At 43.4% G+C, this 26,845-nt stretch overlaps 1 protein-coding gene across 1 annotated transcript; it reads left to right on the top strand.

The window, feature by feature from the left end:
- Positions 1-1,747: 1,747 nt before the first annotated feature.
- On the top strand, positions 1,748-26,835 carry ZNF318 (zinc finger protein 318). The gene is made up of 10 exons (XM_065886247.1): positions 1,748-2,209; positions 4,654-4,805; positions 9,732-10,371; positions 11,376-12,821; positions 14,443-14,542; positions 16,390-16,694; positions 21,430-21,633; positions 22,092-22,191; positions 23,111-23,229; positions 23,518-26,835. The coding sequence occupies exons 1-10, from the start codon at positions 1,748-1,750 to the stop codon at positions 26,833-26,835; spliced, it is 6,846 nt and encodes a 2,281-aa protein (XP_065742319.1).
- The last annotated feature ends 10 nt before the right edge of the window (positions 26,836-26,845 follow it).

Raw genomic sequence — 26,845 nt, 5'->3', positions numbered from 1 at the left:
AAAATTGGCTATCCATCTGTAAAAAATAATCTCAGATCTTAATTTAATGGATTATGTGAGGATTCATACAAAAAACTCCTTGTAAACTGAATATGGGTTAACGAAATATATGGAAGAATATATTAAGAAACTTGACACGATGGCCTTCTTAAGCGACAAAATCCAAAAGTCAGGAATTCGTAATTCAAATGCCTGGAGGGAGCAAGCAAGTAATGTTGAGTGAAGAAAGCTGAGTGTGAGACCAATCAAATTGTAAAAAATCTATTTTTACTGAGCTATGACATAAGCAAAAGCCATTATACAAACATGTGACGTTGGATACTTTTTAAATTTAATATGAAGAAATGTAAATTAGGAAATGGAAATCTTGGGGAATTCCCTGGAGGTCCAGTGGTTAGGACTCCGTGATTTCACTGACAGGCCGGGGTTCAATCCCTGGTCTGGGAACTAAGATACTGCAAGCTCAGGAGAGGCCAAAAAAAAGAAAAAGAAAATGGAAACTTTTTATAATTAATTTTTTCTTTGTCCTGCCTTTGCTTTGCAATCCCAAACCTGATTTTCATACCAATTTTGGGTTTTGTGTTTCTAGTTGATACATGAAAACTGTCAAGCCATTACTTTATTTTGAAGAGTTTCACTTGGTCAGGGTCAGCATTTTTTTTTCAGGTTTTGACCATTGCTTTTCTTCTTTTACGTGTTTTTTTTTTGATTTTTGTACTTAGCATGCAGGACCCTGAGACTGGGGACTACCACTACAGCCAGGCGTCCAGGAAAATTCTAGTCACAGACTGGGGGCTCCAAATCGCTCGCAAAAACTATCCAGGCCTCCTATCTGTCACGATGTGGACCCCTAGCGGTGAGTGACCTTCCTCGTAAGTATTCTGGGTTAGACAGCGACAATTCTACTCGGATGCCTGCTTTGAGTTTGATTCTCGCTCCCGAATCCGCCCCCATTCCGCACTTCCCCATCCTCAATTTCAGCCTCTAAGAAAACAGGCAAACTGGAAAGTAAACTAACTGTTGGCCGTCGGCGCGGCTTCTATGGGATCCGGGACTTCTTTGGTAGCTCTTGCCGAGGTGCGTAACTTCCAACATAACCTAACGCTTTGCGGGTTATTTATATTCCCATCATTTATAACCATTTATTGTCCCCACGTAAATTAATACCGTTGCGGGTAGGGAATAGGCAAAGATGCTTCCGCCCCCTCGAAGCCCACAGCGTCCCAAGGCCTGGAGCATCCCCGGAAGACCCGGCTCCACTCCCGCTAATCCCTTCCCTTCCGCCAGGGCCAACCGGCGCGGAGCTCTCGGGGTCACGTGGTCGCCGGGGGAGGGGAAGTGGGCGGCTCGGCGGCCGCCATCTTGCCGGCTTGGAGGCGGAGCGTGAGGAGCGCAGGTCGCGCGCTTTCCCGCGCCTTCCCTCGCCCAGCCCCGCGCCGCCCTCCGTGCTCCTCCCCACTTCTGGCTCCTGTGGCCGCTCCCTGAGTGGAGGAGCGGGGAGCCCCGGAGGGCGGGGGGGGTGTGTCGGGCGCGTGCTCGCGCCCTCCAACCGCCAGCCGCGGCCGCGGAGGCGCGCTTGGCCGGGCCCCAGGGGCGGCGCGGGGCGGAGGGGAGGGGGCTGCTCTGGGTGCGGGGGCGGTGCGCGGCGGCCGTGGCGGCCCGGGCTGCAGCTGCGGCGGCGCGCTGGGGGCCCGCGTCCAGGGCGCCCCCGGTCGGAGCTGCCGCCGTGGCCGCGGCTGCCGGAGCCATGTACCGCAGCGGCGCCCGCTCCTCCGTCTCTTCGCACCGGCCTAAAGAGAGCAGCGGGGGCGGCCCGCGCACCGGCCGCAGCTCCGGCTCCTCTTCAGGCCCGTCTCGCCGCACCTCGCCGCCGTCCTCCGGCTCCTCCTCGTCGCGGACGCCGGCTCGCCGACCCCGCTCGCCCTCAGGGCACCGCGGCCGCCGGGCCTCGCCGTCCCCTCCGCGGGGTCGCCGCGGCTCCCCGTCTCCGCCCCGCGGCCGCCGGGCCTCGCCGTCCCCGCCGCGGGGTCGTCGCCTCTCCCCGTCCCCGCCGCGGGCCCGTCGCGGCTCCCCGTCTCCGCCGCCGCCGCGGGGCCGACGACTCTTCCCGCCAGGCTCGGCCGGTTTCCGAGGAAGCAGCCGGGGGGAGTCTCGCGCCGATTTCGCCCGGGACGGCCGCGGAGACCATCCAGGCGACAGCGGCAGCCGGGTAATCCCACCCCCTCGACCCGGACTCCCTTCCTACTGCAGTCCTCTCGCCCGGGGTTCCCGCTTCCAGAAACGCCCTCAGCCCGGGCGACCCGAGGCCTCCAGGCCGGGGTCCCCACATCGAAGGCCATCCATCTCCCCCGGCCTCCTCAGCGACGCCCAAACCAGGAGGTTCCCGGTCAGCCCCTGGAGCTTCATTTGCACAATAACGGACTCGGGACGCGCCCGGGCGCCGGGTCGGGAGGCAGTGCTGCATTTCCTGGCAATAGGTTAATTCTCTCACTCTGGGTGAGGTGTGGAAAAGTTTGCCGGGGCAAGGGGAATCTCCTCCAAGCCGTGTGCCTGATACTTTTTCAATAGTTGGTGTCGTCAGAGTTCCGTGGTTTTGTATCCCCCTAGACCTGAGCTGCGCCCTGGATCTTGGAATGGCTGAAATGTCTTTGTGGCGAGTTAGGGTAGCTTACACAGTTCCAGGGTAGACACCGAGAGTGTAAACTGTTAGCTCTCTAAGTTAGAGCTGTGTCTCCGAAATCGAAGTGTGGGTACCCACAGTTATTGTAATAGCTGCTGCCACTTACCTAGTTATGTGGCAGGAATGATGCTTAGCCCTTCACTTTACACGTTCTCTTTGAACATTAACGACCGTTTGAGGTGAGGGTTCGCATCTAACAACTGAGGAACACAGAGAGGTTTAAGTAACTTGATCAAGGCCACGCAGCTAAGAAGTGGTGGAGTGTGATTCAGTTCATCTCTGCCAGGTTCCCAACACCCTGATTTTAACTGTTATGTTTCCCTGCTAAAGGGACAGAGCATGAGATTAAGAAGTTTAGTTTAGACGTAATATTGACTTCTCACCATAACCACCTTGCTAGTAGAGCCTCCTGGCAGAATCTGGTGTTTTGGAATTTGTTTTTATTATCAGTTCACCAATCTTTAAAAAACAAACCAAAAAAAACCCACCCCGTGACAAAGTTTCTGTCTTACTGAGTGGCTAACAGTATCTGGGTACTCTGGTCATAGATGAGTTGACTTGTCACTGTGTTAAGATTTTCATAGCTGAGCATGTATAGTCTGAATGTTAGTCACTACAGAGAAAGTAAGGAAGACAGAAAACTACTAGTTTGTATAACCTCCCCTTTCTTCTCCAACGCAAAACCTATTTGCTCCAGTCTTTTCTGTCTCAGTAAATGACATCACCCATTGCTCAGCCAGAAACAGTGATCGTCTCCCTTCTCCCAATCTGTAAGAATAACTTCATCTGTCTAACCTGTCAGCTGTACCTCCAAAATACATCCTCCAAACTGTCCTGCTGCCATCACTCTAGTCTAAACCCTATTACCTCTTGCCCAGGTTATTACATTAGGCTCCTTTACACTCTTGTTACCATCCAGTTTTTTCTGTACCCAGCAATCAAAATGATTTTTAAAGACCTTCATTTTATACATTTGAGAAGTATTTATTGAACATTTACCATGCTGTTCTTGGCACTGGGGATACAATACTGAACAAACCTGTCAAAAACCCCTGCCCTCATAGAACTTACATTGTAACAGCAGGAGTCAGATAATAAATAAGATAGAGAAGTAAAAAGTCTTGGCATGTTAAATATGATTAAGTGCTAAGAGAGAAAGAAAACAGGGGAGTTATAATTTTTGATAGAGTAGCCAGAGAAGGCCTTCTGGGAAGGTGACTTTTTAATAAAGACCTGAAGAAGATGAGGGTTATGAACAATGTGAGCATCTGGAGGAAGTAATGTGGTTAGATCATATCACTCCCCTGCTTGAAACCCTTCTGTGGCTTGTTAAACTAGGAATAAAAATCCAAGTTCCCTAACTGTGACTTCTGACTATCTTCTCCTATCACTTTGCTGCAGTCACACTGGCCACCTTTCTGTTGCCCAAAACATGCTAAGCTCATTACAGAGCATGTTCTTTTTGCCTGAAACATCTTCCATCTGTTCTTTGCAAGGCTGACATCTCATCATTCAGGCTTCAAATTAAGTAGTATCACCTGAGAAAGCCTCCTCTAACCAGCTTATCTGAAATAGCTCCTTTTCCCCAATCTCTTTCATGTTATTGTGTTTTAATGACTTTATAGTGCTATCAGAAGTACTTTATTTTTTTTTAAAACCTGTTTTTGGCTTGCCCCCTTTACTGGAAATGTATAGGTTCTGGCAGCAGGCTTAATTCACTCCTCTAGCCCCATGCCTGGTACCAGGAAATTAAAGAATAAGAGGTCACTGATTAGGAGGGTTGGAAGCATGGACTTTCATCTAAGAAAAATGATAATTTTTTTTAAAGTCCTTTATTTTTGGAGTAGAATCTTACCGTAGCCATTTCACACCTTGTAGGACCACAACTTTGTGACTAGGGAGGAGAACATTTTTGAATGTAGAGATATCTTGACCTTATTGACTATTTATTGTGTTATTTTTTACTTTTGTAGAGACGCTCTCCTGGTCTGCGTTCTGACTCTTCTTTGGAACAGAGCTTAAGGATCACTGTTGGCAATGACCACTTCTGTGTTGGCATACCAGAACGGCGGCGGCTTAGTGATCGACTGGGGTCACCAGCGGATAATCTGGAGGATGTGGACAGGTAGGCTTCATCGGAGACAGGGCACACCATAGTAGTGCTTGAAGTTAGAAATGTTGCTGTTTTCTGAATGATGTATTTGAAAGGGTGGCGACAGCACTGAAGTTATACTCTGCATCCAGTACAAAGTATAACATTAGAAAAGGCTTTCTCAATGGGGTAGACTCTGAAAGAATTATGTAGGACTTCCCTGGTGGTGCAGTGGTTAAGAATCCGCCTACCAATGCAGGGGACACGGATTCGAGCCCTGGTCCAGGAAGATTCCACATGCTGCATAGCAACTAAGCCCGTGCGCCACAATGACTGAGCCTGTGCTCTAGAGCCCGCAAGCCACAACTGCTGAGCCCACGTGCTGCAACTGCTGAAGTCTGTGCACCTAGAGCACAGACTCCGCAACAAGAGAAGCCACTGCAATGAGAAGCCTGCACACCGCGACAAAGAGTAGCCCCCGCTCGACGCAACCGGAGAAAACCCGCACGTAGCAACAAAGACCCAACGCAGCCAAAAATTAATTAATTAATGAAAAAGAAAAGGTTTAGCTAAATTCATGATATATATATGAAACATATACACATTAATAGAAAGTGAGAGATCTTTTTAAATGTGTGTTTTCTTTTTTATATTTTCTTGGCTGCGTCGTGTGGTATGTGGGATCTTAGTTTCCCTGACCAAGGATCGAACCCGTGCCCCTTGCATTGGAAACGCAGAGTCTTAACCACTGGACCTCCAGGGAAGTCCCTAAAATGTTTAATTTTAGTTATTACTTTACAACCACTGAGGGCTGAGGAAGGGCATTTAATACTCCATAGTATTAAATATAGATCTCAGGTACTAGGAACTTAGGTATATCTGGGAAGTAAATAATCACATTAGGTGTTTTTCACCTCATAAAAGAGTAAGGATGGGAGTACAGGGAAGGCACTCTTTCTGAGAGCTGAGAACCATGTCTATTAATGGTCTCTGCCCAGTACACTAGGAGTTTTCACAAGTGTTCAGCAGTAGCAATAAATCAATATAATGTTCTTTCAAACTGAGATTGTCCATGCAGTGGTGCACAGAGTATAGGCAGGCAGGTTGGGGACAGCTGGGCAGGAAATCTGAGCACCACTGCTGCCCTTTGGTAATATTTACTTCAAAGCTTCAGTGGCTATTCAATGTAGTGAAGCAAAGCGGGACAGTCACGTAACGGTGAAACTTCTGCGTTTCAAGGTGTGTAACTACTAATTGAGGCAACAGCTCTTGCATTTCTGGCTGCTTCTATTTTGGGAGATGATTGAGTAGGTGGTGCATGGTGTGATTCTCTTCCTTCCTTGCTGAGATTTTGAGGTAACTTTAGCATTTCCTCTTGTTAGTTCTGGGGTATCACCTCACTTTTCCATAAACTTTGTTATGCATGTGTGCTTCAGATAGCCAATTGTCTGTTTAAGTTATAAAAATTAAAAATTTCCTCTTAGGATGTTTGAGGTTGTAATCTTCTTTCACGAATACTGTTTCAGAGAGACAAATTTATTTTAGAGAAAGTGAGATTAAGACTCTAAAAGGAGGTCCCAGGCCATTCTTTAGACTTTTTGCCCCCAGCACTCTTGCTCAATACAGTTTGTGTGGATAATAACTGTCGGCTAAAACCAGGCCATAGGAATGTTGGCACTCTCAAGATGTCTTCTTGACTGTGAGCCCACTGTTCAGTTAATGAAATTAGCCATTTCCATCCTTTGTATGTAGGTGTGTGTTTATTTTTTTCCTGAGACCCTCTATCCTTTCTCTTCCCATATTGAATTTGTTAAATTTTAATACCTGGTTTGGGTTATAGCCAAATCAAGGGTTGTCAGTCTCCTCACCATGGCAGCTCTGTGTGTACGATTGTAACTTACTCTGAAAAGGGAACGTGAACATGTTGTATGAAGACTCTTAGCTTCTAAAAACTTGTGGATGTGAGGTTGATTTCCCTTGTTTATCAAAGTACTACGCACATTATACGTTCCATTCATGGAATTCTCATCTCCTAACTCCTCCTTGCCCTGACGTAGGTTGAGGGAGTAGAATTTTTTCCCTCTGATTTGCCTTAGGGAACAGACAGAAGCAAACAACTTTCTTCAGGCATTTTGGAGATTCAGCAGAGGAAAATAATGGGAAATTTGGGTTCTGGAGGACCTTTTTTTTTCCTTATATACATTTTAAGCAGCTTTATTTAGCCATAATTCACGTACCATACAATTCACTCATTTAGAGTGTACAGTTCAGTGACTTTTAGTATATTCATAGAGTTGTACATCTACCACTGTGATCAATTTTATTTTTATTACCTTATCCTTAGCTATTAGTCTCACCGCCCGCCCCAAGCCTATTACTAATCCACTTTGTATCTCTATAGATTTACCTATTCTGGCCATTTCATAGAAATAGAATCATGCAACGTGTGGTCCTTTGGTGACTGGCTTCCTTCGCTTAACGTATGTTTTCAAGATTCATTCACGTTTTTTCATACAACAGTGCGCCGTTCCTTTTTTATTGCTGATAATAATTTCATTGTATGTGTTTTGTTTATTCATCAGTGATGGATGGATAACATTTTAGTTGTTTCTGCTTTTTAGCTATTATGAATAATGCTTCTATGAACATTGGTGTACAAACTTATGTGGATGTATATTATATGTTTTTTTCATTTCTTTAATGGAATTTGTAAACACAGAAAAAGTAGAATAGTACACTGAGCCTCCATGTACCCATCCCTACATTGAACAGTCAATTTTTTAAGTAGATTTTATTTTAGAAAAGAGTTGGACTTAACCAAAGCTTTCAGAGAGAGTTTGTCAGTGGACTATTCTGAGCTGCAGGGGATCGGGGCCCTTTTTAGGACTTACTTTTATTGCAGCCAATTCTCTCTCTTATCCTTTGGGAGAACTGGGGAAGGAGGACGTGAGCTTCTAATCAACCTGATTTCTGCCTGTATTTACATGATAGCTCATTCTTTTCACTGTTTCTATTCCTTCTTTGATTGTTTTTTGCCTCCTTTTGCTGGAGATTGCAAGTTTAAAGTGAGTCTTTCTGAGAGCCATTTCATTATTTCTAGCTTCTTGATATTTAATGTTGGATTAGATCTTGGGCTAGTATGTTGCTTGGTGGAGACATGTAATAGTTCTGGTGAGGAGAAGAATGTGGGAGCATGGATGAACTTTCCACTACCCGTGGAGCCTGTGATTTTCCTCTACACTAATGTGATCAGAGACTATGTATGGTAGATGGTGTTTTGGCAGTGCAGTGACTCAACTCATGGATGTTCCTCCCTGGAAATAGATGTCTTCATGGCTGACAAACCTACAGAGTAAAATGTTTTACTCTAGTTACGTTCGATTTCAGAGATCATCCTTGGTCATTCTCATTCTTTCCTATTATTTCATAGTACATTGGGACCTCAGAATTCCCCAAATTCTTAGGGAGGAGGTGAATAACAGGAACCTCAGTTCCCATATGTGGCATGCTTATAGAGGAGGTGATAAAGTTTATCCTTTATAGTCTTTCATAAAGTTATTTATAGCTGTTACCCAGGTCTAAAACTGAACAAAGGCTGGGCTGGTGAATGAGAAAAAGCAACTCTTTGATGTTCTACTTAGTCCCAGAAATAGGAAAACAGCTATAAAAAAAAGAAAAGTCATTTCTCAAAACTCACAAAAAAACAGAAGTAGCTGCTAGCATGTAGAAGACAGCAATAATTACCATCCTCTGAACAGTAATTCACTCTGAAGTGTGAGTGACATGTAAGTTTTTCAAAGTGGTATGCTTAAAGTACTAGGGGATCTTTATTTCTGTGATTTAAGTCAGAAGCTTTTAGGGGGCAATAGAAACTCTGACCATAGTGCCCAAAAAGATTAGGATGTTGTGTGTGATATAGAGATCTGCGCTAAAAGGACAGAAGTCCAATCCTGTATTTTTACCTTCATGCCATGAAAGTCTAAGACCTTTTTATTTCTATAAAATAAAAATATATAGTGAGATAAACCATCACATACTCTTTCTGGGCCAAAGATTAGCAGAGTGCTTGTGGATATCCAGGCAAGGCAGGAAAGAGGGTAACAAACAGGCTGTGAGGGAGTTTTTTGGTTTTTAATATATGAGCCAGCAAAACAAAGCATTGGAGAACCTTCTAAAACTTATGAGAAAATCATGCCAATTGGATAGATCAATGGTTAAAAAAATTTTTTCCCCACAGTGAAACTTTTTTCCCAAAGGAAATATTATATAGAATTTTATTGTATAAACAGATAAAGTTGGGACCAGTATGATTTCAGTGAGGTGGAAGGCCCAGAGCCATGCAGGCTCTTAACCTCCTTCCTTTAGGCAGCTCCTGAGCACTCTTCAGAATCTCTGTGGAACACAGCTTGAAAATCATGGATCTGAACTGGTGTTTCTCAAATTTTAAAGTGCGTACAGATCACCTGGAGGGCTTGTTAAAATGCAGATTCTGCTTCAGTAGGCCTGAGTGGAACCTGAGAACCTGCATTTCTAAAAACTTCCTGGGTAATACTGATGTTGCTGATTCAGACCACAGTTTTAGTAGCAAAGAGCTAGAATTTAGCTAGTGTGAAGTTGGGTAACCCATGTCTCTTTGTAGTCTGGTAGTGGTGTTTTTGCATCTCCCAGACCCTAGCATGATACTATGCATCCCCAAAGTCTAATCAGAGAGATTAGCCTAAGAATTCTGTCTAGATACATTAGTAGTATCTTTGGTTAGAGGCTCCAGCTGCTTGTGCCCTGGGGAAAGGGAGAAGAAGTATTCCATGTATATGCATAGATTTGTTCTTGAACTTCATGATTATTGTCTTTTGTTCTAAGCATTCTACAGCCCCCTTGCCAGATGTCAGTCTCTTAGCCTTGTCTGGTCTTGCTCTTTCCAAGTCCATTATATTCAGTGATGCTTGTCTCTTTTCTCAGGGATGACCTGACTGATGATTCTGTCTTCACTCGAAGTTCCCAGTGCTCTCGAGGTCTTGAACGATATATTTCCCGGGAGGAGGCACCTCTCAGTCCCTTCTTGGGACAACTTGACGAGGACTACCGAGCAAGAGAAACTTTCCTGCATCGGTCTGATTATAGTCCCCATGTCAGTTGTCATGATGAGCTGTTGCGGGGAACAGAACGGAATAGAGACAAACTCAAAGGCTCCTACTCTATACGACCTGAGGAAAGGAGCCGGGAGGCCAAACGGCCCCGTTATGATGACACAGAGAAGATACACAGCATGGGAGGTGATCACACAAGTTTTACATCGGGGGCCCGCAACTATCGACAGCGTAGACGGAGCCCGAGTCCTAGGTTTTTAGACCCTGAGTTTCGAGAGCTGGACCTTGCCAGGCGAAAACGAGAGGAAGAGGAGGAGCGAAGTAGGAGCTTGAGTCAGGAACTGGTGGGAGTTGATGGTGGTGGCACTGGCTGTCCCATCCCTGGATTGTCAGGTGTCCTAACAGCATCGGAGCCAGGATATTCTTTACATCGGCCAGAGGAAGTATCTGTGATGCCCAAGAAGTCAATTCTGAAAAAGCGGATTGAGGTGGACATGGAGCCTTCCATGCAGGTCTATGCTGCATTTCTTCTAGGGTCTCTTGCTAGTCCCTGTAATATTTTAAAGCCTAGTTACTTTCCTGGGGGCTGTGTCCCTAAGGTATCTTTGGAATATGTGTTGGACCAACATTGTTATGCCTATGAGCCGTACCTTCCAGGACTCTCCAAAGGAAACTGTAGGCTTCATAATGCAACAATAGAGGGCTTCTACTGTCATGTATTAGGCTTTCTAAACAGACATTTTGGAGAGTATTAAAGTTTTTTTTTTCTGCCTCTAAATTGGATAGTCCTTTAGGATCTTTGAATATGGGTTTCTTGGAAATGAAGCTTGAAGAGCAAAGGGAGGAGCTGATCTGAATTTTCCTCATCTCTCTTTAAAGAGAAGAAAAAATGTATGAGTGGTAGGACAGTAGACCAGAAATCAGATGATTCTGATTCTGGACCCGTCTCTACCACCAACTTGCTGTGTGATTTTTAAATAAGTCACCTAACCATTCTGGACCTTGATATTTTTTTCTCACTTATGAAAAGATGGTCAGGCATGAGCACTTGTTTTTACCTGTCCTTTTAGGAGCTAAATGTTTCTGAAGAAGTGCCTGAGGGCACTTAGGGAAGTAAGGGAAGGCGATCGGTTAGGATTAACAGAGTTTCCTGACCTTACTTCAACCAAAGTAGCTCTGCTTTTATGTTTTTTTCTTTCAGGGATCCATAAAAAAGAAAGCAAGTAAGCTAGGGCATCTCTAAAGTCCTTTTGAATTCAAATTCCTTGATAAAGACTACAACAAATGGGCAAAAATGAAGACTCAATCTGCCTTCTTTTCTGTTTCCCCCTGCTACAGCAGAACCATCTGGAGAAACGGGAACCCAAATCTTGAACCTGGCTAAGGACCTCCCTTTCATCCACATTTATCTTTTCCCTATTAATTCAAGAGGAGCAAAGTATTTATGTATTTATCTCAATTACTAGTTTTCTGAGATTCTACATAGAGGCTAATTCAGTTATGTTTGTCTTTGCAGCTTGAGAGTTTTTCCAGCAGTACCAGCTCCAGCCAGGATCACTCCCTTTACTCTGGACACTCATCTCTTCCACTAAGTGGTGCTATTGCTGCTTTTGCCTCAGAGGTTGAAAACAACAAGGGAACTGTGGTAGAGACTACCCTGAAGGAATCTCAGGGCAACCTCTACCAATGGGGCCCCCTCTCTGGGATACCCAAAGACAGCAGTCCCCTCAGAGAGCAGTTTGGAAGTTTTCTGTGCCACAAGGAAAAATTGGATATGAAGGCTGAGGGACCAGAGCGACACACAGACTTCTTGCTTCCTCATGAGAGAGCTAGCCAGGATGGCAGTGGTTTCTCCTGCATTCTGAGCATGTTAGCAGATTCTACCAGTACACAGGAAAAGAGGCGACGTAGCTTCCCTGACATTGAGGATGAGGAGAAATTTCTCTACGGGGATGAAGAAGAGGATTTAAAGGCAGAATCTCCACCAAAGCCCCTTGGAGGCTCTGAAAGTGAAGTTATGAGGCAGGAGGGAAGCTCCCTACCCTCTTCAGCTCCAGCTGTAAAGCTAGAATCAATAGAAGAGACCAGTCCAGAATATGCAAAGATTCATGACTTGCTCAAGACCATAGGGCTGGATATTGGAGTAGCAGAGATTAGCAAACTGGCTGCACGCACCCAGGAACGACTTCATGGCAAGAAGCCATCACGTTCCTCTGCTGACCGCCGTTCCTCTGTTGACCGGCACTTTTCAGCAGACCGCTGTTCCTCAGTTGACCGCCGTTTCTCAGCTGATCGGCGCTCTGCAGATCCTCACAGACTGGAGAGTGGAGAGGCACACCATAGCAATACCCACTCCCCAGAGGTATCCCATCCACACCCAGTCTCCCCTGTGGATCCTTACCTGCTCACAAAAAACAGCCCCCCGTTCCTAAAGTCTGACCATCCAATGGGTCATATTGCAGGACCTGAGGTGGTTGGCAGTGGGTTTCAGTCATCTGTTGCAGTCAGGTGCATGTTGCCATCAGCCCCATCTGCCCCAATTAGACTTCCACACCCTGCTTCTTTATCTCAGTTTCATATGCCAAGGGCCTCTCAGTTTGCTGCAGCTCGGATACCTCCAAACTACCAGGGACCTGCCATTCCCCCTGCTTCCTTTGATGCCTATAGGCACTACATGGCATATGCAGCCTCAAGGTGGCCCATGTACCCTGCCTCCCAACCTTCAAACCACCCTCTACCTGAACCACACAGGATAATGCCAGTTACCAAACAAGCTACCCGTAGCCGTCCCAATCTCCGTGTGATCCCCACTGTGACTCCTGATGAGCCCAAGCAGGAGGAGTCAGTGCTGGGCTCAGTTCCTCCTGCCCAAGTGCCTGTCCATGTGTCCATCCCATCGCTCATAAGATATAATCCGGAGAAGATCTCTGATGAGAAGAACCGGGCTTCCCAGAAACAGAAGGTGAATATTAGCTTTGGGCATCCTGTGCCTGAATCTTCTATTTTAACATAAATTTTTATCTTTTAGAGGGAGCTGAAAATTTGCAAGGCCCAAGGCAGTCTTTAGAGACTGCTGTCTTACCGTAATTTTTTCTTTTATGTTTTCTCATTTGGACTAAAGTTTGGCCGTAGGTCCCACTGTGATTGCTAGACTTCTTTTTTAAGTTTATTTCTCTATCTGAATTATCAGCTTTAGGACCCTATGGGTAGGAGCTGGGAACCTTGAAGTCTTTAATACGACCTCATCAGGGAGAGAGGAACCAAAATTGGGCTGGGTGAAAGAGAAATCAGGAAATCTATGTTTCATCCCAGTGAGTTTTGGATCTTTTTCCTGTAGTGATTATGGGGTTTAAAAACTAATAACTAGTTGCTTGGTAATTAAACGAAGAAGTAAGCTTTGCTTATTCTGGTTTAACTTAGAGTCCAGGAATAATAATATTTTTTGATACTTTTTTTTAAAAGTAGTTTTTATAGTGTCAAAAGTAGTTTTTATGCTGTTCATCGGGTTCCCAGGCTATAGAAAGGGAGCATGGCTGGGGTAAAGATATAATAATTCTAGATGCTTTAGAGCAGTAGGTAAAAATTATGTAGGGATGAGGAATACAGAATAGAAGAATTTTGAATAGAAAAATCAATATGTACTGTTAATTTTACAGGTCCTTAATAACTAAAAACTCATTTTGTTAAACAAGGTGACCTAAGGATGATAAAATTGTAATATGTGTAAATTTGGTTTGCTAATAAAATAATTAAGACCTGAGGAGAAAAGTAGAAAAGGCAAAATTGTAGGCCTAATCTCATTTTTTTTCCAGTTGAACAGAAATTTAGCTAATCCTTGAGAAGACAAAAAACACCTCTTAATTTTCCATGGTACTTGGGTGCCCTGAACCTCAGTCTTTTGGGTTTTTTTTTTAAGTCTTTTGGTAAATAGGAAGATGTGTTCCATACAACAAAACCTAAGACTGCAGAGACACTGTCTGGAGACTAGTGCTTTCCCTTTACGTTTAAAAACCTAGTACTTAAGTCAGGGCTGACAATACACAGATTTTTCACATGAGCTCCTTATATAGACAAGCCATATTTGTTTTTCCATTAGGTGATAGTAATACAGTTGAAAGATAAGGGCTTTAGGGCATGCGTATCTGGATTTTAAATCATCTTACTATGTGATCTTTTGGTATGTTACTTAGTCTTTTGCAACCTCAATTTTCTTGCCGTGAAACAGATAATATCATGACTAAATAAGAAGATATATGTAATGCAGCTAACACCGTGCTTCATCCGGTAACACATATTCGTTCCCTTCTTGATGGCTCCTTCTGGGCTCAGAACTACTATCTAATAGTGTAGTGCTTCCTGTATGAAAAAAGTACTTTCCAGTCAGTACAGTTCTGGAAAGGATAATTCTATTCCGGCACTTGGATTGGAACGAAATATCACCTTCACTATAAAGTCAGAGCCTCTGTGTGCAGGCATTTGGATTCTTGCATTCAGATATTATCTAGTGTGAAGGTTTATGGAAAAGAACAATAGAAAAGGGATGTTGGAGGCTAAAGGATCTCTTACCATTTTGTACTTTGCAGGTTATTGAAGAGAGGGAAAAGCTGAAGAGTGACCGGGAAGCTCGCCAGAAGAAGATGTACTATCTCAGGACCGAGTTGGAGCGGCTTCATAAACAACAAGGTATCAGACACTTCTTTGCATGACTGCCTTTTGTAACTTTAGTAGGAGACCCAAATGGAGAGCTTTGGGGATTCTCAGACAGGTTCATTGACACTGAAGCTTCACTTTCAAACAATTTTTGATATAATTAGACTTATAGAAAAGTTGCATTAATAGTGTAAAGAATTCTCAGGTTCCATGATTATTAGCATTTTACTATATTTGCCCTATCCATTTTTCTCTCTCAATTGTGTTTGTGCATATGTGTATATAATTTTTCCTGAACTGTTTAAGAGTAAGTTGTAGATATGTATTCCTTTACTCCTAAACACTTAAGTGTGTGTCTTCTAACAACAAAGAATTCCCTTGGATAACCACAGTATGCTTATCAAAATTAGAAAATTAACAGTAATATACTAGTCTACTGATCTTACTCATATTTCATCAGTTGTCCCAATGATGTCCTGAAGCAAAAGAAAATGAAAGATTACACATTGCATTCAGTTGTCATGTTCTTTTAGTCTCCTTTAATCTGTAGTAGTTCCCAAATCTCCAGAAGAGGTCACATATTTTGTAGAATGTCCTTTAATTTTGGTTTGTCTGATGTGTCCTTATGATTAAATTCAGGTTATGCATTTTTGGCAGGAACATCACAGAAGTGATGCTTAGTTCATATCAGGTGTTGATTTGTCCCATACTGGTGTTGTCAACTTTGATCATTTGGTTAAGGTGGCGTCTGCCAAGTTTCTCCAATGTAAGGTTACTATTTTACCCTTTTCAGTTAATAAGTATCTGATAGGGAAGATACTTTGAGACTATGTAAATATTCAGTTACTCCTCAAATTTTGGCCCACTAGTTTTAGCATTCATTGATGATCCTTGCCCAAATCAGTTATTATTATGATGGTTGTTAAATAGTAATTTTCTAATTTCATCATTCCATCTTCGTTAATTAGTTGGCTTTCTACTATGAGGAGGAGCTTTCCACCCACACCTCCTCCCCCATTTATCTGTCCATTTATAACAGTATGAACTCATGGATTCTTAATAGGTAATAATATTTTACTCTTATTATTTATCTTCATGCTCAAATTGCCCCAGATTTGGTCAGTAAGACCCCCTTTAAGTTGACTCCTGTGTCCACCATTTTTTGAGTACTTCCTTTTTGGCACAAGAAGGTGCTCCATGATGCCTCTATTGATTCCACCTCTTCATCTATGCTTTTAGGAATTCACATACACACTAAGAACATAGCAAGGCTTCTATATTACAGCTTGGTGATAGCATGGAAGAGTAGAGAGTGGGAGAATATATAATTTCTTCTGTTTGGGTTCGGGCTGTTTAGGAATGAGAAACTTAGTTATTAATCCTGTGAGGATTAATTCATGAGGACCTGCAATTTGGAATAGGAGATAACATTAGGTGAGCTTGAGGCAAAACCTAAAACTCAATGGAGGTATTGGTGAAGGGTCCTTAAATCAGATAAAGTCAAATATGTGACTGAATGTTTTTTGCCCTCTGAGTAATTCTTTAGTTCTCTGAAGAGGACAGCCACAGGATTCATAGTCACACATGCACACAAACTTGTATATACCCTTTTAGGGATTCATGCAGTGCCTCCCTGAAACCTATCCATAGATCCTTAGTTAATAACCCTTACATAAGAAATAATGTAATCACTCAATCCCTTTACCTCCATGGGAGCTTCAACTAAACCAGCCCATGTGGAAGGCAAGTCTCACCTGCTTTTAGAATGTTTTATGGAGAAAGATTTTGTAACCATAAAGTCTTGAGAATTAGTACTTATGACTGAAATATGACTTGTTAACTCTCCTTGTGCTTCTTTCTGTTGACATTTGACTACTCAGGGGAAATGCTGCGTAAGAAACGAAGGGAGAAGGATGGTCACAAAGACCCACTCCTGGTAGAGGTGAGTCGGCTTCAGGATAACATTATGAAGGACATTGCAGAACTTCGACAAGAAGCAGAAGAGGCAGAAAAAAAGCAGTCTGAACTGGACAAAGTGGCTCAGATCTTGGGAATTAACATTTTGGATAAATCTCAGAAGTCTTCAAATGACAGTAGGGAGTCTACAGAGAAGACTGGGAAAGCAGAAAAATCCAGGAGTCCAGAAAAAGTGTTATCATCCTCAAACTCCTTTTCCAACAGCAAGGTAACAACTCAACTTTTCCATTTTTATTGTATCTTTTATTTCCATGGACTCCTAAAGAAGCCTTCTAACTAACCATTTTCTTAGCATCCTTTTCCAATCTGTTCTTAGTCTTGCTAGAGTTATCTTTGTAAAGCATAGTTCAGATCATGGTGTTCTCCTTCAGAATTTTCGCAGTTCCCCACTGCCCACAAAGTAGAATCCTGGGCCCTCCATGTTCTAGTTCTAGCATTTACTCCTTAACTCACTCCAGTTTGGCTTCTAGTTTTCTCATAACTTGTAATGCCATTTTGTAGGTTCATGTTTAGCAACAAGGTCACCACTATGTTGTACAGCCTCAAATTCAGTTCTCAAATCAGTATTTGATATAGGGAACCACTGTCCCCTAAAAAAATGTTTCCTTCCCTTGGCTCCTATCACATTTCTTTTCCTCCTATATGCTGGTTCCTCCTGTTTAATCTCCTGATCTTTAAATATTTTAGTTCTTCAGGGCTCAGTTCTAGCCCAATTCTCTAGAATTCTGCTTTCTCCCTAGGTCATTTCATTCAGTCCTATGCTGAAATACCGTACTGACAACTTTCAGTTTTATACTCTAGCTCAGGTGATTCTTCTAAGGTTCAAATCTGAGTGTCCAACAGACTACTCACTATTTCCACTTCATTGTCTCATAAATACCTCAAAATCAATATATCCTAAAGTAAACTAAGATTGTGCTCAACCTCCCTCTAACCTTTTCTTCCTCTGTTGTTACCCATCTCAGTGAATGATACTACTATCCAACAGTTTTCATGCCAACAACCTGAAGAGCATGCTTAGTGCTTCCCCCCCCCAAACTGCTCCACACACCAAGTCAATTACAGATTCTGCCAATTTTCCGTCCAAAGTAAATCTCAATTCCATTCATCTCATCATCTCTATTGCCATCCAAGTTCAAGCCACCTTCAGTTCTTGCTTGTGCTGCTACACTCTTAATTCTTTCTCCATATTCAGCTGGTGATTGAGATACTTCCTTGCCTACCTCTTCAGCCTCATTTCACGCCTCTTTTTTCCTTTGCTCTCTGTAATTTCGTTACTGGCATTTTCATTCCTTAAATGTTTCATCATTAATGTCTTTGTGTCTTCTCCTCCTTCTGGTTACCATGTGAAACCCACTCTTCTTATCCTGTCTTCTAACTAACTCATATTCATCTTCAGATCGCAGATTAAATTATTTCCCTGACTCCCTTCCTTCATTTTCCAGGTTGTTAAATTTGCCTGATATACACTATCATAATACCTGACATTTTCCTTCTTAGCATTTATGGCAGTTGTAATTATATAATTACATGTGTCCCCCAATTAGATTTTAAGGTTCAAGGGATCAGGGACCATATCTGTCTCATTCTCCTATATAGTCCCCAGTACATAGCTCAGTGCCTGGCACGTAACAAATGGGTAGTGCTCAAGAAATATGACACTACACTTTATACTCCTGCCACCTTAGAATGCTTGCACTTTTCCAGATGTGCATTATGCTATTGTGCCTCTCTAATTTTGCATTAATAATCCTCTTAGCCTGTCTCCCAACCCTACTCATCCACTAAGGTCCAACTTGAATACTGCCACCTCCGTGAAGATTCCTGAATTCATACAGATTGAGTCAGCCCTTTGTTAGCACTCCCGTAGTATGTTACTTTGTTTCTTTATAAGATTTATTTCATTCTGTCTTATTGAAAACATGATTAAGATCATGCCTGGGGGCTTCCCTGGTGGCGCAGTGGTTGAGCGTCCCCCTGCAGATGCAGGGGACACGGGTTCGTGCCCCGGTCTGGGAAGATCCCACATGATGGGCCCGTGAGCCATGGCCGCTGAGCCTGCATGTCCAGAGCCTGTGCTCCGCAACAGGAGAGGCCACAACAGTGAGAGGCCCGCGTAGTGCAAAAAAAAAAGATCATGCCAGTTCTCATGCCTGTGTCTTCCACTAAATGAGAGCTTCTTGAGAATAATAGAATATAACTTATTTATTATTGTGTGTCCCATGGCATCTGGTATATCTAGTACATAGTAGATGGTCAGTTAATGTTGGGGGTTAGAGAAGAAGATACTCTGTATTCTCTGTCAGCCAAGCTCTAATTTTTTCATGTCTTCCTGGGAGAGTTCTCTTTCTCAACCAGGTAAGACTGTATTCTTATATCAGGATCACTGAGTTCAGGGCCTTTGATGGGAGAAGAGCTTGAAAGTTCTGACCCTTTGTAGCTGACTTACACGTTGTTTGGGGTTCCATTTATGCACCAACCCCATGATAATCTATCATCTTGACTTGAGTGAGCCTTCATGCTCTCTGAAGCTAACAAGGATATGTTGCAATTGGATTTTCATTTCAGCAGTAAGGAATATTCTCTCTACAAGCTCTTTTTCCTACCTGTCCTTGGTATTTCTTCTTTCTTTGCCTCTTTTTATTTTATTATTATTTTTTTTTTTTTTTTTTTTTTTTTTTTTTTTTGCGGTATGCGGGCGTCTCACTGCTGTGGCCTCTCCCGCTGTGGAGCACAGGCTCTGGACGCGCAGGCTCAACGGCCATGGCTCACGGGCCCAGCCACTCCGTGGCATGTGGGATCTTCCTGGACCGGGGCACGAACCCGTGTCCCCTGCATCGGCAGGCGGACTCCCAACCACTGGGCCACCAGGGAAGCCCTGCCTCTTTTTAAAATGCATAGTTGGTTTGAGATTTTCTTTCTCTTGAATAGGTCATTTCATAAAAATAAACACATACACACAATTCCACAGTTCCGTTCACCTAGACACAATTGTTACTAATACCTTGGTGTTTATTATTCCAAATTCCCTTCTTCCGTTCGTTCATTTAACAAATATTTCTTGATCTCCAAAAAAGTGCCAGACACTGTTCTAGATATGGGAAGTATAGCAGGGAACCATATAGACAAGGTCCTTATTCTAATGAAATGGGAGAATATAGTCAATAAGTAAACAAGTGCAGGTTAGGTAATGACAAGTGCCTAAAAAAAAGAAAACAGGATAAGGGATAAAGAGTAGTTAGGGAAAGTCTTTTGGATAAGGTGACATTTGACATTCTGTGCCTATTTACATATCTGTATTGATTATTCAGATGTATTTTGTTACTTACTTTCCTAGTCTATCATGAACATCTTTCCATGTCAATAAATAGACTTTTATAATATCATTTTTAGCGACCTTATTTTTGTTGTTGTACGGATACCAAAATTTATTTAACCGACCAAATCACCTGTAGTTTGACATAATTTCCTAAGGATAAATGTCAAGGAGTAGAATTACTGGGTCAAGGGTATAAAGAATTTTGAGGTATGTAATATGTATTCCTAGGTTATCTTCTGGAAAGATGGTGCCCGTTAGTACTCACCAGCAGTGTATGCATGTGCCCATCCCTTACCTGCTGGGTACGATCTCTTTAGTGACTCTTGAATAGGACTCTAATAGGGGAAGATTATCTTTGAAGTCTTAATTGTTTCCCTTTCTCCATATTGTCTTCCTCTCCCCACCCGCCAGTATTCAGGGTTCCCAGTTCCCTGATCTTGTCTACTGTGGAACCTCATTCATACTTACCTTCTCTGTGTTCCAAAATTTACCTTTTGTCTGTGCCTCACTCCCCAATGTTATTGGGGAAATTCTCATTTCCTGAATTATCTTATTCCCAGCTTGCTGACAAATGATTTCATATTAAAGTATTTTTTATATTTATTTTTTGGCTGCATTGGGTCTTTGTTGCTATGCGCGGGCCTTCTCTAGTTGAGGTGTGTGGGCTTCTCATTGCAGTGGCTTCTCTTGTTGCCGAGCACGGGCCCTAGACGTGTGGGCTTCAGTAGTTGCGGCACACAAGGCCCAGTAGTTGTGGCTCACAGGCTCTAGAGCGCAGGCTCAGCAGCTATGGCGCACGGGCCTAGCTGCTCCGCGGCATGTGGGATCCTCCCGGACCAGGGCTCGAACCCGTGTCCCCTGTACTGGCAGTCAGACTCTTAACCACTGTGCCACCAGGGAAGCCTTAAAGTATTTATTATTGATAACTTAATGTTGGGGAGTTGATATGTTTTAAAAGAGGATTCGTGTTAACTCAAAGGTGTTAAATTCTAATGGTGATACTTTAGGCAGTTAGAAATATTTTACCCAGATCCTTTTAAGTCATCCCACATAGATGACTATCCCCTTTGTCTATGCCAGCCTTGCTCTCTAGTTATCTATATCAGGATGTGTCTGTGATAAGAGTTCACTATCATCTATTTTTTGCACTTGCTTAATCTGTCAGTTACCTTTTCCATTTTGGTTTTTCTTCCCTCCCTAGTTGTCATTACAGTTGATAAATTTAAGGTATTTAATTGCATAGGTAGCACATTTAACATCTACCAAAGGGTATACGGTAAAAGACTCCTATCCATTCCTGTTCTGTATTACCCCTTCCCAGAGGCAACCAGTGTTTCCATAATCTTGAGTATTCTTCTAGATATTTTAGGATATATAAGTAAATATATTGCCATTATGATTTATTCTCCACGATGACATGGCACTATGGAATCTAATTAGTTCTGTTTGAGCCTTGCAGGAAGATTTCTCATGGGGTTTTTCCTAGTTTGTGCAGCTCTAGGCACTGGAAATATGGTCATATGGTCCTATTTCTGTTATTGTGGTAGGCTATTTGCTTTTTCTGAAAGAAGACAGATCTAGACTACTTTGAATTCCTTCTTAGTGCAGGTTTTTCCCCCTCTAGGAATCAAAGGTAAACAATGAGAATTCCCACACTAAGAGCCCCAAGCCTGCCGAGAGCCCCCAGCCAGCTGCTAAGCAGTCTGATCAGCCCATTGCTGCCTATGAGTATTATGATGCTGGCAATCACTGGTGCAAAGACTGCAACACCATCTGTGGGACCATGTTTGACTTCTTCACTCATATGCACAATAAGAAGCACACACAGGTAGGTATCCTGCCCTCTGTTATTTCCATTCTTGCCCTCCTTCCCCTCAAACTCCTATACCCCCATCTGCATTACAAAGCTGGAAAATGAAACATTCTCATATGGGCAGGAGCCCCAATCTGAAGAGCCAAGAGATACCAACAAAGGAGACACCACCCCCAGGGCTCGGTCCAGGGGACCTGCCTGTAACTAAACACCATGACAAGTGTAAGTGAGGCTTCTGCCTCTTTTGATTCCTTGAGTACCTGATTATTTGTTTCATTTTATCCATTGCTAGTACTTGCTCTAACATATGTTTACCTTTTCCACAGGTGATTTCCGTTTAAACAGTTGGCAGAGTGGGTGGGGGTGGGTAGCTGGGGGCTTCTTGTCCCCCTGGTGTGGGGGAGAAAAAGAGAGAGAAGTGGGTCATTGAGTTTTTAGTGCTGTGTGTGAGCACCTCTGCCTCTTGCAAATAGACACTGGATCCCTACAACAGACCTTGGGCTTCAAAGACCCAGAGTGAAGCCAAGCAAGATGCTGTAAAGCGCACTGACAAGATAACTGTTCCTGCAAAAGGTGTGTTTCCTCCCTGCCTTTTCTGTGGTTTCCTTACATTCAGTCAGGGAAGAGGTATCCCTGAACTAAGGTACAAGGAAGCAGCATAGAGTGAGACATAACCATTACTTCTAACAAAGCTGTAAGATTGCCTTCTATATGCAAAACTAGTTCCTAAAGAAATAAAGAGAGCTATAAGACAAGAATGATCTCTACCCATATGGCTAAAAATCTAACAGATGTTAAACATACATATTCCACTGAAAAATATAACTTTCTTTGTGCTTGCTTTGGCAGCATATAGACCAAAGTATGGCTTTCTTCGTCACTGGCTTATGCACCAAAATCTTATTTATTTGAAATCTAGGTAAAAAAGAACAGTCAGAGGTGCAATATGACTGCCTTTTCAACTAAGAACTATAAAATATTTTTGAATAGTTGTTATTAGGGGCTAAGTTGAGAAATAGAAAGTTTCTTTGTCTTTAAACTTCTTAATTTCTTACCTTTATAAGTAGTCAGTGCTGCTACATCCTTTACATCTGTAGAAGATAGATTCTTAAGTAATTAATACTAACATGAGAGATCCTCATACCAATAGTACTGGGCTATTTGGGAGTATAATTTTTAAATCTCCTAAGATGCTTAGTGCTAGTTGGAGTTTGAGGAGAATCAGCAACAGAATTGAGTCTGGCACAGAAAACTCCTGAATTAACCAGTTAGTGTTCCCAAAACGTAGAAGGGGTAGAGGTCCTGAGTTCAAGCTTTAAGTTGGGAAGACATACTACTGGGATTCATCTAAATGCTCCTTCTGACTTGAAAGTGAGTAAGGTCCTCTATACCATTAACCATTTTACTACAAAGGGGAAGTGGGATTTCCTTTGGTTGCTGTCATCTTAGGTAGAAATGACTTATTTTCTTGACTTTCTTCCACTTCTTCCAGGCTCTGAGTTTCTGATTCCCATCACTGGATATTACTGCCAGCTCTGTGAGGAATTTTTGGGGGATCCAATTTCTGGAGAGCAACATGTGAAGGGTTATCAACACAATGAGAAATATAAGGTTGGTCTTTGTAGTAGCCTATGGAGTTTCCTACTTTCTGCAGTAATCCTTTTGATGTTGTCAAACAAACTCAGAGCCAGAAAAAGTCATTAATATTTCAAATTCCATATAATCACTGGGACGTTCTCCTCAATCCTAGTAAGCAGTGCTGACCTGAGAGAACCATTTATCCTTGAGGAAGGTGACTCTGAGGATTTCCACTAGATGAATTCTAACAGTGGTAGGGCCAACTTTTCTCTCTTATAGTATTTTGACCAGTTATTGAGCCTTTATCTTTTCTCTTCCTAGAAATATGTGGTTGAAAACCCATTGTATGAGGAGCGGCGGAATCTGGACCGCCAAGCTGGCTTGGCTGTGGTCCTAGAGACAGAACGGCGACGGCAGAGTGAGCTAAAGCGCAAACTCAGTGAGAAACCAAAGGAAGAGAAGAAAGAAAAAAAGGCAAAGATCATGAAGGAAGTAAAGGAGGATGACAGGGTGTCTGAGGAATTAGAGGACCAAGTTTCTGAAGGTGGGAACTCCCCTGAAAAGGCTGAAAATAAAAGGAAGGCTAGCATCAAACTCCAATTAAAAGAAGAAGTAAAGAAAGAACCACCAACATCTTCCTCTTTTGGGAAATTCAGCTGGAAGAAGCCAGAAAAAGAGGAGGAAAAAAGTTCAGTGGCCCCAAGTATTCCCAAAGAAGAGACTGTGGAAAATAGTAAGGACAAAGAGGACGGCAGAGCTGAAGCTGGGAAGGCAAAGCCCATCAAAATCAAACTCTCTGGGAAAACTGTTGTTGCACATACTAGCCCTTGGATGCCTGTAGTGACAACTTCAACCCAGACTAAGATCCGACCCAACCTGCCTATCCCATCCACAGTCCTCCGCAAGTCAAGTTCAGCCACAGTAAGCAAGCCAGCTCCTCTTAACACCTTTCTATCCATCAAGTCCTCTGGAACCACTGCTAAGCCTCTGCCAGTGGTTAAAGAGTCTTCAGCTGATCTCCTCTTGCCTCCCGACATCATTTCTAAAGCATTTGGAGGGGAAGAGGTGATTCTAAAAGGGTCTCCAGAGGAAAAAATGGTGCTGGCTGAAAAGAATGAGCCATCACATGTACCTGAACAAATGCTACCACCTCCACCACCGCCACCTCCACCGCCACCTCCACCACCCCCAGTTATACCTCATCCAGCTGCCCCATCTCCTGCTCAAGCAAATGCTATTTTGGCTCCAGTAAAATCAAACCCAACTATATCTCACACTGTCAGCCCTGGCTTCCTCGGTCCTAACATTTTGAACCCAGTATTACCGGTAGCCATCATGGCCTCAGCACAGCCAGCTGCCATTCCTTCTGATGAGACGGCTCCTGGGGTGAGTGAGAGTGACCGGGACCAGACCCTATTCTCTGTGTTAGTGCGTCCTCCACCTCCCCTCTCAAGTGTGTTCAGTGAACAAGCCAAAAAATTGGAAAAGCGAAATTCATGCTTAGCTACAGCCAATGCTAAGGATCTGTATGACATATTCTACAGTAGTGGTGGAAAAGGGGCCCCTGAGACTAAGCTGACTGGTGGTCCATTGGCTAACGGGGAGAATAGAGCTGAAAGTTCAGACACCTCTTCCACTTCTACTTTGAACAGCAGTGCATCCCAAGAGGAGTTGCCTCCAGATAGAAATTTGGTCTCTGCTCCTTTAGTCAGCAGCCCTGAAAAGCCCATTTCAAAACCTCTGGTGTCCCTAGGGAAATGGTCGGTTGTAGAAAATGTAGACTCAAAAAGCAGAGGCAGCAGCTATGGCTTCTTACAGCCTCTGACAAGGTTGTGCCAAAACAGGCCTTATGAAACTGTTACCCCCAAGACAGAGACTTTGGCCATGTGGACTTCTAGTTCCTTCCAGAGTGATGCTAATAGGGATGTATCTCCAGAGGGGAAAATTGAACTTGACCTGGGAGACCCTGGGCCACCAGGTGTCAAGCCAGCCCCTGAGCTCTCACATGTACACTGTCATACCATGGAATCTCAGAAGCTGTTAGAAACGCACCTTGTGGAATCTAGTAACCAGGATGAGGAAAGCCAAGAGCTCCACCAATCTAAGGATTGTGGAAAAAGTGAAGTAGAGACAAGCGCTGAACCAAAAGAAGGGGGAGTAAAGCGCTCTGAGAGGACAGTGGGAGAGGGAACAGATACCAATGTTGGGCCCAATAGTGTAGAGGATTCTAATTTGAACCATGGGAACAGATACGTGTGGGAAGGAGAAGTAGAACAGCCCAACATGCAAATGACTGACAAAAAGGCTAAGCAGTCCAAGAAATTGATAATAGGAAGTAAAACTCAAAGTAAAGTAGTGACTGAATTGAACGCACAGGCGCTCTCTTCCACAAAGGCAAAAATAGACTCATTTCCGTCAGAAGCTAGGTCTTTACTCCAGAACCCACAAGATACACCTGTGAAAATTTCTGCCCCAGAATTGCTCCTTCAGTCCCCAGCCAGATCAGATACGTGTTTGAAAGATAGTGAACAGGAGCAAGGAGTTTCAACTGCTAGTGAGGAGTGGCTAGAAAGTTCAGCTCCAGGATCAGCTTCTAGAGCCTCTAGGTACAGAAGCCTTAAACTGAAGAGAGAACGATCAAAAGAGTTTCAGGGTAAAATGATCTATGAACTGACTGTTTGGGATGAGAACAAGAAGCCAGAGACCTGGGAGAGCCCAGAGAAACCCAAAGCAGAAGCCTTGGATCTTCGAGATGTCCATCCAGAACTAACACTGACAATAGAAAGCAAGGCCTTAGAAAACTTTGAAGTTACAAACTTAAAAGTAGAAGAGCTTGCTGCTCTGGGGAACCTGGGGGATATAGGTGTTGATTTCTGCAATACTCGGGTAGACCCAGCACATAGATCCGCAACTGCCCTGTCTCAGAAAGTACGTGAAGAAAATTCTATGTCACCTATAGGAAGTAATCCCTCCACTCTCACTGACTTTGAACCAATACCATCCTTTTCTGAGTTTCCATTAGATGCTCCCAAAACCCTGGTGCTTAACTTCGGAGCAGAGGGTGAACAAAACTCATCTAATCCCGGAACTGGGAGGATCACTCCTAACATTTTGAAAACTGGACTTTCTATGGGAAATGTTGGCCTTGGCTTGGGGAGCCTAGAGGGAACACACCAGGCCCTTGACCTGTTAGCAGGAGGAATGATGCCTGAGGAAATAGAAGAAACTTCTCAGTTAGAGAAACAAGGTTCACTCAGATTGGAATCAGAAACAATTAATCCTTTAGGCCTTGGGCCATCTCCTTGCCTTCCGGACCTTGTTGACTTTGTCACACGGACATCTGGAGTTCAAAAAGAGAAGATATGTTCTCTCTCTGAGCCAAGTGACCCTGCTGAGTGTAGTTCCCTGGAGATGGGACCACTACAGTTAGAGATACCAAATGCATCCGCCAGGGAGGTAGCAATTCCTCAAGTAGATGAGTACAATGACAGCCCTTTGAATATGGTAAAATCTATGGCTTCAGGGTCCCATACAAGGGAGCTGGTAGTTGGAGGCAATACAGTCCCTCAGGAAATAGCTGCACAAGAAGCTGCAGTTGATGACATCCAGGACCACACAGAATCCAGTGTTCACAACTGAGAAGACAAAT

This window comes from Phocoena phocoena, chromosome 10 (assembly GCF_963924675.1).
Source record: "Phocoena phocoena chromosome 10, mPhoPho1.1, whole genome shotgun sequence".
NCBI classification, from domain to species: domain Eukaryota; kingdom Metazoa; phylum Chordata; class Mammalia; order Artiodactyla; family Phocoenidae; genus Phocoena; species Phocoena phocoena.
This window is presented reverse-complemented; position numbering and strand designations above follow the sequence as displayed.